This window comes from Lygodium microphyllum, chromosome 25 (genome assembly GCF_053477565.2).
Source record: "Lygodium microphyllum isolate KBCC chromosome 25, Lygodium_microphyllum_v1.1.10, whole genome shotgun sequence".
NCBI classification, from domain to species: domain Eukaryota; kingdom Viridiplantae; phylum Streptophyta; class Polypodiopsida; order Schizaeales; family Lygodiaceae; genus Lygodium; species Lygodium microphyllum.
The window spans coordinates 83873893-83888576 of NC_141159.1; the positions used below are offsets into that span (position 1 = coordinate 83873893).

Genomic DNA, 14684 nt, shown 5'->3' on the forward strand with positions numbered 1-14684 from the left:
AAGTTCAAAATTACAACTATCCTTGATTCTTATGAGCTTCTGGATACTGTGCTGGGGACTGACGCAGAACCACAGCCTACCCCCGACCCATCAAATCCTAGTGTGATGATTCCTCCGAATGCAGATCTTCTACGAGCTTGGAAACGAAGGAATGCAGATGCATTGTGTGCCTTAGTTACAAGCTGTTCTGACAGTGTTTTGACTCTGATTCAGCATACAACCAAAGCATCAGAGGCTTGGAATGTACTAAGGAGTCAGTATGAAACACGAAACCAAACAAGGATTCAAAACTTGGAGAATCAACTAGCAGCGGAGAAGTTTGCTGAAGGAGAGACGGTTGAAGCATTCATCACTCGGATTAAGAATCTGCGCGACCAGATGGCTGGCGCTGGGATACAAAAGACTAGCGAAGAGCTAGCTCGGAGGTGTCTTCGGATTTGTCCACAAAAGTTTGATGGACTAGTAACTGCCCTTAATACTCAGGTGAGACCTCAAGCTTTGACTTTTGAGGAGTTTTGTGCATTATTAATGGAGGAGGAGTTGAGGCTGAAAGCCCGAGAAGGAAGCAACAATGGAGATGCTGCATTCTCTGCAAATGCAAAAGGCAAAGGTGTTTCCTCCACCAAAAATGATGGTGACAAAAAGAAGAAGGGCGGCAAGAAGAAGTTTCAAGGAGAGTGCTTCTACTGTAAGAAGAAAGGACATGCAATTGCAGATTGTCGTGTCAAGAAGACAGATGAAAAGAATGGTACCCTTAAAAGTAAAGGGAAAGAGACAGCCAATACGGCTGAAGCAGAGTTGGAATTATTCATGGCGACCATTGAGGAAGTGTGCTCCTCGGCGCAAGAAGAATCTACCACTGACTCTTGGGTGTTGGATAGTGGGGCCTCCCGTCACATGACCAACAAGAAAGGTCTATACAGTTCTATGCAGCCTCTACAAGAATCCATCACTGTGACGGTTGGAAATGATGCTAAATGCCCTGCTGCGGGCACAGGTACTATTTCTTTTGTTGCTGCAAATGGTGAAGTCAAAAAGCTTTCAAATGTGTTGTATGTTCCCGAAATCAGGAGAAATCTCTTATCAGTTGTTGCTGCCATAACTGATCTTGGTCATGAAGTGAGGTTCAAGAAGACAGGTGCAGAAATTATTGATAGTGCTGGCACAATTGTTGGCAAAGGAGAAAGAAGGAACAACCTGTATGAGCTAAGTGCTCTTACAGCCACCGCTGGAGTGGGCACAAGTAAGCTTTGGCATGAAAGGTTTGGACACATCGGATTTGCAGTATTGAAGGAGATGCAAAAGCAAGGTATGGTTGCTCACCTACCTACAATAACTGAATTGAAGGAACCATGTGAAGCTTGTATGATGGGCAAGCAACAGAGAAAGGCATTTCCACAAGAAAGCAAGAATAGAGCACATGCTCCTCTAGAGTTGGTGCATGCTGACTTGTGTGGTAAGATGCCTACACAGGCCTTGGGGGGATCTTTTTATTTTATGTTGATTGTCGACGACTACAGTAGGAAGATGTGGGTGTACTTCCTTCGTGATAAGGCTCAAGCTTTTGGTAAGTTTAAAGAATGGCTAATACTTGTTGAGAATGAAACAGGGAAAAGTGTGAAGAAATTTAGAACAGATGGTGGTGGTGAGTTCAACTCAAAGGAGTTTGAAGGCTTTTGCAAGAGCAAAGGGGTCAAGCGTCAATTGACGACGCCTCACACACCTCAGCAGAATGGTGTTGTGGAACGCAGGAATCGTACCATTGTGGAGATGGCAAGATGCATGCTAAAGGGCAAGGGATTGCCTAACCATTTTTGGGCTGAAGCTGTTAATACTGCAGTCTACATTCTAAATCGGAGCTACACAAAGGCTCTCAAGGGAAAAACACCTCATGAGGCTTACACTGGTAAGAAACCATCTGTTTCACATTTCAGAATTTTTGGATGTGAATGTTATGCACATGTTCCAGATGAGAAGAGAAACAAGTTACAACCAAAAAGCAGAAAATGTATCTTCTTGGGTTATAGTGATGAGCAGAAGGCTTACAAGTTATATGACCAAGAGGCAAAGAAGATCATCGCGAGCCGTGATGTGGTGTTCAAGGAGGAGCCGCATACAATGGAGGAGGAGAAGGCAAGTTCTTCCACTTTATCATCAAGCGAAGAAGTAGTCCACTTTGAACCTGTCCGGAGAGCTATCCCTATCCTTAAGGAGGAGAAAGCATCATCTTCAGATGATGAGGAAAAAGTTCACCAACCTGACATCACACCACCGGAAAAGCCATTGCCGCGCTGGGTGAAGTAGCTCTATGACCACAATAATTCTATGCCTGCATCTGTTGAGGAGAAGGCAGACGGACCAAGGAGGTCTCAGAGAATAGAGGAGCAAAGGAGGGCTTCTGCTCACATAGTCAATATGGCCTTGATGGTTGAGATTATGAGAGAAGTAAAGGAGCCAACTGACTTAGAAGAAGCACTTGCAGATCCATCATGGAAGGCTGCTATGCAGGCAGAGTATGACAGCATAATGAAGAATGACACTTGGGAGCTAGTGGATCGACCAGCAAAGCGGAAGGTTATTGGCACCAAGTGGATCTGGAAGGTAAAGTACAAGGCTGATGGTACCTTAGAAAAGTACAAAGCTAGACTGGTTGCCCAAGGATTTTCACAAGTTGAAGGGTTTGATTTTCAAGAGTCATTTGCCCCAACTGCCAGAATGACCACTATTCACACGGTACTTGCAGTGGCTGCCCATAAGAAGTGGCCAGTGTACCAAATGGATGTTAAGTCAGCGTTCTTAAATGGTGACCTCAAGGAGGAGGTGTACGTGGCTCAGCCACCAGGGTTTGAGGCCCCCCATTCTGAGAACAAAGTGTGTAAACTGAAGAAGGCATTGTATGGGCTGAAACAAGCCCCCAGAGCATGGTACCAGCGGATAGATAGGTTCTTTTTAAACCTAAACTTCAAAAGATGTGCCTCAGATGCTAACTTGTATGTTTACAGGGATGGTAAAAAGTCTGTAGTGATTGTCCTATATGTGGACGACCTTCTTATTACAGGTGACTATGAAGATATGATCAACCAAACTCGAAAGACTTTGAGTTCTGAGTTTGAAATGACAGACTTGGGCTTGCTGCACTATTGTTTGGGGATTGAAGTCTGGCAAGAGCCAGGAAAGATCTTCATCTCTCAGAAGAAGTATGCATGGGAGATCTTGAAGGCATTTGGCATGACCGAGTGCAAGGAGATAGCTACACCTATGGAGGTGAATGCAAAGTTATCCGTCGAGGATACATCAGCATTAGCAGACATTGGGAGGTATAGAAGGTTGGTCGGCAGTCTGATCTACTTGTGTAACACCAGACCAGATATCAGTTTTGCTGTTGGTGTTTTGAGCAGGTTCTCAAACAAACCTCATGAGAGTCATTGGAAGGCTGGGATGCGGGTGCTCAGATACTTGAAGAAAACTCTTGACTATGGTATCACATACAGTTTTGGAACTTCTCTTGTGGGGAACTGTGACTCAGATTGGGCAGGAGACATTGATTCCAGGAAGTCAGTTTCTGGTTATTGTTTCTCTTTGGGTTCATGAATTTTCTCTTGGATTAGTAAGAAGCAACCAACAGTGGCATTGTCTTCTACCGAAGCAGAGTACAAGGCAGCTTGTTTTGCTGCATGTGAGGCCGTATGGTTGAGAAGGATTCTATGGCATATGGGAGTGCAGGATGAAGAACCAACTGTGCTGAGATGTGACAATCAGAGTTGCATCGCCATTGCCAAAAATCCAGTGTTTCATGCACGCACCAAACATATAGAGATCCAGTATCACTATGTGTGTGATTTGATGGAGGATGGGATAGTGGAATTGGTCTACTGTCCAACAGAGGAGAATGGAGCAGATATCTTCACAAAGCACTTACGAAGGATCTGCTTCAAGTTCATCTTCAGAGACTCGGCATTGGGCCGAGGAGATAGTTCACCTATGGGTGGACATTGAGGGGGGGTGTTAGATATGATCAATGCCCCACCCTCATTAGGTGCTACCAATGATCCATGGTGCTCAAAGTTGTAAGACCCCCATTATGAGGAGAAGCCAAATGTGAGCCCGGACATTGGTTGAGTCCTGACTTGTATATCAGATGAGGTCTATGTGACCGGATGGCAAAAAGGTGACTGTTGTGGGTCTAATCTTTGGGTTAGATAGAGTGGTTAAGCTGGTAGCAACTCGAGGCACATTGCATTGAGTTGCGTGGTAAGGGAGTTAAAAGGGGCCCCTATTGTGGGGTCCGGGGGCCGTGGAAGCGGCCCCTGGCTGGGGGGTCCCAGGGGGGCCAGCGGCCCCCCTGGCGGGGGTCCGGGGGCAGCACCCCCGGCCCGATGGTAAAGGGAATATTCCCTGGCCGACTAGTGGAGGCTCATATGGTAGGTCGGTCAGCAGGCCGACCTGACGACCTTCGCGGGCTATAAAAGCTAAACCCCTTCGCAGCCATCATACACTCATCTTTCACCCAGTCAGAGTTGTTGTTCCAGCTAGCCTTAAGCTCTTCACCTATCTTCTGTCTAGATCGCCATCTAAGCTTCATTTAGTGGAAGCGCACGGGTGGACAGAACCATCTTTGTATCAGTTGTTTGGAGTTAAAGAATTTTACTGATTCTCCTCTTATCTGTTGTGTACTCTCTATCTCTTTCTCAGATTCTGTTCGCTGCGCCGTGTAATATTTTACATGAATGTCATGTATATGATCTATTGAGCTTGTCTTGCTCAGTGGCATTTAGTTTTGTTCTAGTAGAAGTTACTTATTACTTGGATATTTGCATTGAGCTTTGACTTCATCATGCAATTGAGTTGGAGCTTTTTTTATTGAGATAGTGGGACTCATTGAGTTGTGTACATGCTCTTAATGCTTATCGGATGCAATTACTCTTCAATAACACTAATTTACTTCATGCTTTGGACCCGATGCCTATTTCTCTCAACATGATGTCAATGATATGTACCACCGCTTGGCTATGTATTAAGCTTCATTACCCTTGCTCTATCGATTGTGCATTTGACAATTCTCTTTCATTCTACCTTTAACCTACTATATGCATGATGTCTATACCTATTGGATGTATGGTTTATTGAGACATTGAGTTTATGAAAAACTTCAATACCGATTATATGCATATTCACCGTTAGTTGCTTATCCATATCTCAATTGTTCTTTCTTAAATATTCTTAACAATGCGAGCTTGGATTTTCCTCATCAATTGCCTCCATTTTATCTTTGGATTCATTGTTACATTTATTACAACAATTGCAAGTTTATGTATTATTTATGAGTAGATGCTTTAATTTGACAATTAGTGAATAGTGTTTTCTTCCATTTAAACTTTATCTTACTTGTGATTTGAAACTAATTTACAATCATTTATAACTTTTTTTCTTCTTGTACTATTATGCTTTCCTTTATTGGCATGATGATCAATGGATCAAATGACAGTGCTATTTCAACATTAATAAATTGAATAATACTAATTACAACTACTATACAACATTAATAAATATAAGAAGCTTCGATGCAAAAACTACAAATTAAGCCATTGAGACATAAGGATATAAAGCTTGAATGCTTTGATTCGAAGATTTAGACTGAATTAAATGAGTTATATAAATTCATAATCATTTTGTTACTCTCTAAGAAAGTATTCTACAATGCTCTCTTAAGGACAAATTACATGGCAATTAAAAAGAAGATTTATTATATCTATGATAAGCAAAGCCTTGCCTCTTAAATATATTGGTTGAAGCAACTCATGGACTTTCATATAAATAAAAGGACTTCCATATTCGCCCACTCAAATAAATGTCATTCTATTTTCAACCACTTATCTTCACAAAAGATTGACTTTAAAGAAAAATTTTCACCATTGTTCTTACTAGTTACATTGCTTGAATCATGAGACACATCCCATATTGCTATATGTACAAATATACCTGTTGATAGGTTGAAATTACAAGATATGGAGAATACATTATTGAATGAAAAAGTTAATTTAAAAAATATTTATGCTCCATAGCTCTCATACTTAGACAATCGAAAACAATAATGCTAAGGGCGATAATGATCGCCGTTAGAGAGTCTCAAAAGTCTCATCGTTAGTTATATAAAGTCTTACAATAAGTTCCATAACCATAAGTCCACATTGACTTATCATTATTGTGAAAATATGAGTCATATTCGATCAGAATGCCATAAAATACATGACAAGTGTTTTTTAAAAAAGATAAAGTATTTTTTAAAAATAATAGTAGCATTGTTTTCAATAAATCCAACATCAAAATTGAAAAAATTAATAATATAATGTAAACTAACTTGAATGATGATTACATACTTCCATATGTTAGTTAATTGGTTGACTAAAGCCTCATCTACTTATGCTCAATGCTGGCTAATTGATTCAAGGGCTTCATTTCATTTTACTCCTCATCGAGAGTGGTTCCACTCCTAGCACAATATGAATTGAATAATGACTTGGTGTTGGATATTATAAGTATTGAAGATGTGTGGCTGCACTTTGCTTCAAGCAACATATTTACTTTGCATGAGGTACACCATGTTTTGACTTTGACCAAAAGCCTACTCTTTGCTAGACAATTGGATAATGCATGTTACTTTGTATCTTCTGGTGATTACTCATGGGAATCTTCATATAAGCATATTTACAACTACACAACATTTACAATAATTCCTACAATAGTACATAGTAAAAGCACTTCCATGTGAGATTACACTTTACTAGGTGTCAACTAAGTACCTATTGCAAAAACTGATTAGCTGTGATTTATTGCAGCTACAAATCAACAAAAACCTTTCATACTAGCTCTAACTGCCTATTTCCAAGCATTTACTGTGGCTAAAATAATAGTACCATTCCAACAATACATTTAGCATCTCAGTAAATAATTCAGTGTTCTGTGTGACCTCGTAGTTGAAGGTGCATAAACTGCAATTCCAATAACAGTAGGCATATTGTCACCCCATGAATTCATAACCTGCTCGATACAAACAACCATCATGCATGCTTGTAGAAGAGTTTGTTCCTTCAAACTTACAAGATTTGCTTGCATTCCCTGCACATGCATCATAAAGATCCATACGCTACAATATTGGCCAACTTGTTGCATGGGATGAGATGATTTCCATATCAAGCACTAAAGGCTGACACTGGAAGACTAGCAATCATTTTCACAGAGGCCAAATGTAATCCGGGATCAACAAGAACATTCATGAACATTTCCATAATAATTCTGAACATGGCAATTTGCACAAAAATACTACATCTTCACTTGAAATAATAACTCATGGAAACTACACTACAATTTCTATTGCCACAGCAATCCTGTTGTTGGAGACAGAAGTCATCAGGCATAGCTAGATAAAGTACTGATAGTCTACTTGCCTTACCCAAAAGTATTGGCTTGGATGACGGTCTAATGGAGTGATCCTCCAATGGAAGAAAAGAGTTGCTGGGTGTAGGAAGCAAGGGACTACAGTGTTTTCCTACTAAAGAACCATGGTAAGCTATACAGATCATACTTCTTGATAAGAATCTTAAGTGCTCAATACATAACAATTTCTCAATGCCAAAGAATGACAGAGCTCTTGACAATCAGTAACTACAACCACAGGCAGAAGGAGAGACTTGTAGAATGGTCTTCAGAAGTACTGCTTAAGTTTGTGGCTCAGAAAAGATGCATTCGTCCTGAGCTTACCTTTTCGCTACTTGCATGGTCACACACTGCTATAATCTTCATAAAAGCACCAACCTTCATAATTTCATGAACAAGAAAAAGAACAGCTTTGTCAAAGACTTGCACCATTGTTCTAATCCCAAGCTGCAAAGTTGAATTCCATCTATGTATAAAAAAGGTGATGCCAGACATATATGTTATCCCTAGTTGAAATCAGCTTTACTCTCTCCTGCGCTTGTTTTAAAGAAAAAACAAAGGACCAGACAGACATCTCCAGGCTAAGCACAACCTGGAAATCAAATTGCTTCTGACTGTGAAACCCCAATCTGCTGCTGCACGAGCACTTGCCTGTATATTTAAAACATGAAACTCTGAAAGGCTGCTAGTCCAATTCTTCTTGATGTGCCTCTGGTATTACTCGACCTCCACCATCATCTGAACCCACTGGCCTTGATGTCTCACCTGCTGTCTCTGCACCCTCTGCAGCTGGTCCACTCGAGACAGTCTCTGTACTAGTGGCATGGCTTGAACTTCCTGCTTGGGCATTTTGAGGAGACTGAGAAACTGCAGGATTTCTAAACCATGGCAGGGTGATTGAAAAGCGGCGGCTGGCAGCAGCAGGGGCATTTGGAGGAGTAGCCCCACCGGGAGGAGGGGTTTGAGGCATCTGCTGCCTGTTAGGATCAGCCTGCTCTTCATTTCCAGCAGCTCCCTGTCCAACATTAAGTTGTCCAGGTGTGCCCAAAAAAGTAAAGCCACCTGGTCTTCCATTCCTGCTAGGTGGAATTTGGCCTTGTGCTCGAGCTTGATCATACTCTGGAACATCAGTAGGCATCTCATATCTACATAGAGGACAAGAATTATGCTGCTCTAGCCAAGGTAGAATACAGTCTGAATGATACAAGTGAGAGCAGGGCATCTGTCTGGCTTCAGTGCCCAATTCAAAAGCATCTTTGCAAACGGCACACAGAGATGCATCTGTGCCTAGGTGTTCCTCAGATATACAAATGGTGGGCATTGCTTCAACAGCAGATTTGGAAGCTGGAGGTGCACCGTATCGATTTGGATCATTCTCAGCTAGCTGCTGAAGAAGTTGCTCAAAACCTGGCCCCCAAAAGTAGTCTCCGACATTGCCTGGCAGGCGACGAGGCCCCTCACCAGTTCCATTGTCAAAGAAGATCTCGATGTTGCCACCACCGAGGAAATTCTGCATCTGACCCTGAAACACAAGCATTGGGTGAGGTGCTCCCCCGATGATGTTGACACCAACCCCAGGTCGCCCACCACCCTGTTGCTGCTGTCCATCAGGTCCCGACTGCTGCTGAGCCTGTTGAAACTGGGCAGTTTGAATGTGTTGAAATAAGGAAGAGATCGTATCCATCATCTGCGAGACACCCGGGTTGTTCGTGGGGTTACCTCTGCCTGCAGACCGTTGGGCCAAGCTGCGGAAGAAGGCGGCAGGGCCCCCCTCAGCAGGGACACCACCACTAGCGATGCCGGGGCCAGCATCAACGAAGTTCCAGGGCCCGAAGGGCAAATGGGGCAGGGGAAGGGGGTCAGGGACAACGTTACCCACCTCCTCCAGGAAGCCTTCGCTGCAATTAGGGCAGAGGAGGTCCTCGCCGGAGCCAGCAGGTCTCACGTTCCGTTCACAGCGATGGCAATAATAGATTGGGCCACCAGAAGATGCCATCATGGATGCAACCCGGTAACCAAAACAAACACAAAAACAGACGACCTGAGGGGTGTACCTGTATCGATGCAGGGCAAAGCTTCTGTGGTGATGATGATGATGATGATAATGATGATGATGCTTGCAGGAGCAGGCAAATTGGAGCACCTGCCTGTCTTCTCGAGAAGAGAGAACTCTGAGGCTGACCTAAGAATTCCCACTGGCAGTGGAAGATGAAGTCTCAAAAGACTCCGTGTCTGACCATACAGCCTTCCCCTTCTAGTCAGTCAAGACCGCAAAATTATTTTCGATAGCCCCTTGTTTCCTCCGGAAAGCATCTCGTCCCACCTGGGCAAACTTGTATTTTGTGGCTCCTTAATCTTCTTCTTATCTATTAACAAAGCCATTTTCAAACCTCATACTAATGTTGAATGGCAAAAAAATCGATAGACGCCAACCCTAAAAATACAATACCATTATTGTTAAAAAGGTCGAAGAAGAAAATAGCAAATAACTATAAGTTGGCACATCATTACTATTGGTAGTGAAAATGTTGGATGTCACTACTATTGACATAGCTACTTTTAGGAGTCATGGGTGGTTGATCTTCCTATCTATTAGAGAAACTATTGCCTAACCTAATACCAACCTTACATGGCAAAAGAAGGATGGTGGCAAACCTTCATCTAAAGCTAGTAGATAGCAAAGCACGTTAAAAGGACCAACACATGGTAACATTATATTTTTTTTAAACACAAATATACATTGGCACACAGCTACAATTGGCATTGAAAAAGTTCACACATACTTATTTTGGGGAGTCATGGGGTGATTAATCAACCTAGTAGAAGGAAAGAGGTGCTTTAGAATTGGGTGCATTTGGATTATCCCCAAATAGAAATGTTTCTCATTGCACCCATCATTACGTAAGCTAGAGCTCAAGATGGGTACTCCCAAGTTGATAGATGATGTACATAAATCTTAATTGCCATTGCACATAAGCCTGCTTGTCCCACTTGTGGATCACCCACTATTGTGAGCAAGGAGGCTTTGCGTGACTCTTAGCTAGAGTAACACCACCAAACTATCAATAATCACAAGGGTTGCTCCCCATGCTTTCACCCCCTTGAATGAAAACACGTCACACCTCAATGGAACATTATTGTTTATATAGATTGGCAACAATAAACAAGAGAGAAGCTTGTACATTGGCAGCTTGATTTACATTGCATCTTCAATGTGGTTGCGAAGATAGAGCAACAATTAAATCCAAAGCTACAATTATTAGAAGGAGGTGCCCTTCAACCACCCCTCAATGTTTGATACTCTAGCACACCAAGCCCTCTACCTAACTAGTGGGTATGTGAGAAGCATCATGATGCCCTACAATCACTAACAAGGAGATGGACAAGCACATCTAACTAACCTTGAGCTTGGTCACCACAACATTGAAGTTTGTATCTCACATGTGGCTAGAATCCCTTATGTGTGACATTGGCCTAGCATGTGGCCAAATCCTTCACATGTGACATTGGCCAATTTGTAGAGGGCAATTGTACATGCAATGTGGTGGTGTGAGTGGTTGCAACTTGCCATTATACTTGCATTCCAATGGGATGAAAAGGGCCTCCAGCATCAAATTGGGCCGAGATGCTACTCATTGTAGCAATTTTTGAAGTTGTGGTGTTGAAGAGAAGGTTGTTATGGTGTTGAGGGTGTCATATGGGCTAGGAAAGGTGTGCAAATATACAAAGGCTTGACATCATGAAGGGCTCTGAGAGTTAACTTGATTTCTTAAGGTTCTAATTGCCACAATACCTAATGCAAGGTATGGGACATTAGGATTTGTTGTCTGAATAAGCAATAAATTGTATTGAAGTAAGAATGGATTATTTACATCAAGAGGGGCATATCCCATTCTCAAAAGGGTGCTTCGCATAGTCCATTTACATCAACAATATTCCCATGCAAGGGATCCAAAAGGGGGTGGGAACTCAAAAAATATGAGTTTACATCATTCTTGATAATAGTTAGCAAATTTTCATCCTTCATAAACTAGTATAGGATAACCAATAAAGGCGCCATTTTGGAGATTGAAACATGAGGTGATTTAGGCTAAGTCTCATCCCCCCGAGTGCTAGGAAAACTTCAAGTACTCCTCCATGGACCACTAGGGAAATCCTCCATTCATATAATATTTCATAACTACCACGATGGCGGAAACTTCAAATTCCTTCTAGCGGAGGGCTCCTTCTCGATCCGTGTTGCTGGCATAAATTGATGCTTTGACCGTGCCACCCAAGCTATTGAGGTGTTAAAGACCATAAGTACAAGGCCACTTTAGCTTCCTCTTTAGCTATAGCTTCCCCCCTATTTTAGCACCTAAGACAAGAAATCAATTTGTAGTTTTCACTTCCTTCCCATTAAATACAAGCTCATTACGAGTGAGCTCAATAGTCTAGAGGTATAAGCCTCTCAAACAAGTCCATAGAACATATTGGAGGCCATTAGCCTCTCCTCATAAAATCTCCTTCCAATATAGAAAAAAAAGGTGGAAAGCAAATATGATTGCAAGCAACCACTAAAGTTTTGGTTGATTGCTTGGGAAGTTGATAAAAAGATGGGGACGGTTTTACTTTCCTCTAGATCTCCCACATATCCCAATTCCAATAGCAATTCTCCTCACTTTCTCCTAAGTCCAAATAGCTTTGTGTAGTATTAGCCATAACCGGCATGATGTTTTTGATAGGATGATCGATGTCTACACTTGCTAGAATATGAATTCCCATTGGTCAACATTCCAATTGGTGTGCCATCTCCTATTTAGGTTGATGATGAGGGTGTGGTTTTCCTTGGGATCCTTTCTCATCCCTTTCCCTATAAATCTCCCCATAGCTTGATACCTTTCTTATTGAGTTTAGCAACATTAGAGAGATCCTCCTCCTTGACTAGTGGAATAGTTAGGCTTGGCCAAATTGAGTCTAAAGCTACCCACTATAGGGCTCTATTGAATGGTTTAACTATGATCAAGGTTTTGTATCTTTACCATGCCTTCTCTATCCTTTTAAACAAAGGAGAGGCATCTTTAGGGTTGAACTACTTCCTGGAATAGGATTACCAAGTGGGTGGGGAGGTTGCTTAAGATTGGGCAATTAATAACATTAAAAGATTTCGTAGTGTGTAGAAATAGTAGTTCTTAGTCCTCCTTTGGACTCTATAGACACCTAATGATCCACTTGCTCACTAGCTTATCACCAATACTATTAAGGTCTATGAAAGCCAATTCCCCTTGCTTCTTGGGCAAAGTGTATGTCTACCAGGAAACTTTGGGGACTTTGAATTTATTAGAGTTTGGTCCCTAAAGAAAGTTTTTGTATAGGGACTCAATCTACCCTAAGGCCCCCTTAGGTGGCCTCCAACAAGTTAGGAAGTACACATACATTGGGATAATGATGTGGTTTAGTATAACTAGGCAAGAGGTAAGCCCGTATTGAATTCCATTCCACATGTCTAGTTTCTTTTTTACTCTATCTAATACCCATTGCCATGGCTGTTAAAGAGTAATACCAAAACCCATGGGTATTCCTAGAAGTCAAAAAAATTTGCCTTTTGGATTTGGCTAGCAACATAGTCATTATCCATTCAAGGGGTTCTCTGAGAGCAGTATTTTGATAACTAGATACTTATGGTTGATTTGGGACCTAGTTGCTAGATAGAATATCTCTAGGCGCTCCTAAAGGGTTGCTAATGGAAATGGGGTCATTGTTTAGAGAAGCATTAGTGTCATCAACAAAAATATTTTAGATCGTGCTTTTTTTATTGGGCAGGTGTGTCTCCCCAATATTCCCTTTTTGCAATTGGTCCTCTACTAGACATCCAATTCTACCAACTACATTGCAAATAAGAGATATTGGGTTAATGGATAGCCCTACCTAATAGAGCATCCTAATAGGAACAAATCAATCAAGTCACCATTTACTGCAATCTAAGGGGAAGCATTACCAAAAAGCACTAATACAAATTTGATAAGAACTTCCTAACCCCATATCTAGAAGCGATTGGAGGTTGAATTCCCACTCCAATTTGTCTTATGCTTTATTGAAATCGATTTTTAGGAACACAAAGTCTTGATTTGTTTTTTATGTTTATTCTAGGCCCTCCCAAAGGCTAATAATGGCATCAAGTATTTCTCTTCCCTTAATAAATCCCTTTTACTCCCACCTTATCCATTTGTGAAGGTGGGCAATCAGTCTTCTTGCAATTTTTTTTTGAAGATCTTGTATGCAGAAGTTATGGACCTCCAATTACCTAACTTGAATTTTTCATCCTTTTATTAGTTTCATAACTCTGTCATTGATGATGGTAGGGAGGGTGCCAAAATGGACCACTTTGTTCCATATTGCAAGTAAAGGCAAAAGTAGCAAATCTTTGTATTGTTGGTAGAACTCATTCGGGAGACCATCTAATCCAAGGGATTTTCCTTTTGCCAAATAGTCAATTGTGTTTGCTAATTCTATGTCAGGTAGGTCTTAATCCAACAAAGTTGCCAACTTTGGTAGTACTACTATTTTTGGACATCTAGATACTTTAGCTTTTGGTGCAATTTGTTGCTCTAAGATCAAACTCAGCTTGCTAAAAATATCATATGCATAATCAAGGACAATCACTAGGTTTTCTTCTTGGGAGAGGGGTAGAGAATGATCTTTCTTTCAAAGAAAGGGATTTTTTTCCTTACTTTGTTTATGTTTGAGGAGTTGAAAGTTCTCTTTGGAGGACCTTTCCACTTCAGTTTACCATCATTCCCTAAAATACATATGCAAGCTTGTAGCCTCTATTATTTCCTTGTTCCTTATTTTGGCCTTTGCCTAGATCAATTATTCTTGGAGATCATTCTTTCCTTGATCTATCATATTGTCTAGTAGGGTCACTCCAATCTAGTTAGGATGTGCTTAGCCTTGCTAAGAAACACAAGATTCTCTAAGTATGGTGGCCTAGTCTCTAGCAAGACTAGTGAAATGAGATTCCTAGATCTACTTGATGCCTGGAGATACATAATCAAACTTAAAAAGGGAAGAGTCGACATGGAACTATCATGCCTTTGGAGTGGAATGTTTCCCTTGCGAGCGACAGGGTGGTGAGAATAGGTTTATGGTCAAAGAGGGCAATAGTGTTTAGAACCCTTGGCTTATGTAAGCTGCTAATAGCTTAGATGATATGCAACATCAATCCATCCTAGCATTTTGGAGGTAGGGGAGTTTCTAAAATTTTGATCCAT

General features: G+C 41.4%; 1 protein-coding gene across 1 annotated transcript; it reads right to left on the bottom strand.

Annotated features, from left to right (window-relative positions):
- Window positions 1-7801: 7801 nt before the first annotated feature.
- Window positions 7802-9746, bottom strand: LOC148014442 (E3 ubiquitin-protein ligase RING1-like). The gene has a single exon (XM_087666848.1). It carries the CDS (start codon window positions 9431-9433, stop codon window positions 8120-8122), a length of 1314 nt encoding a protein of 437 aa, XP_087522974.1. The 5' UTR covers window positions 9434-9746; the 3' UTR covers window positions 7802-8119.
- Window positions 9747-14684: the final 4938 nt, after the last annotated feature.

What these genes read in the sequence shown, in the direction of transcription:
- LOC148014442 (XM_087666848.1), bottom strand. Translation starts at nt 9,433, where the DNA reads ATGATGGCATCTTCTGGTGGCCCAATCTATTATTGCCATCGCTGTGAA.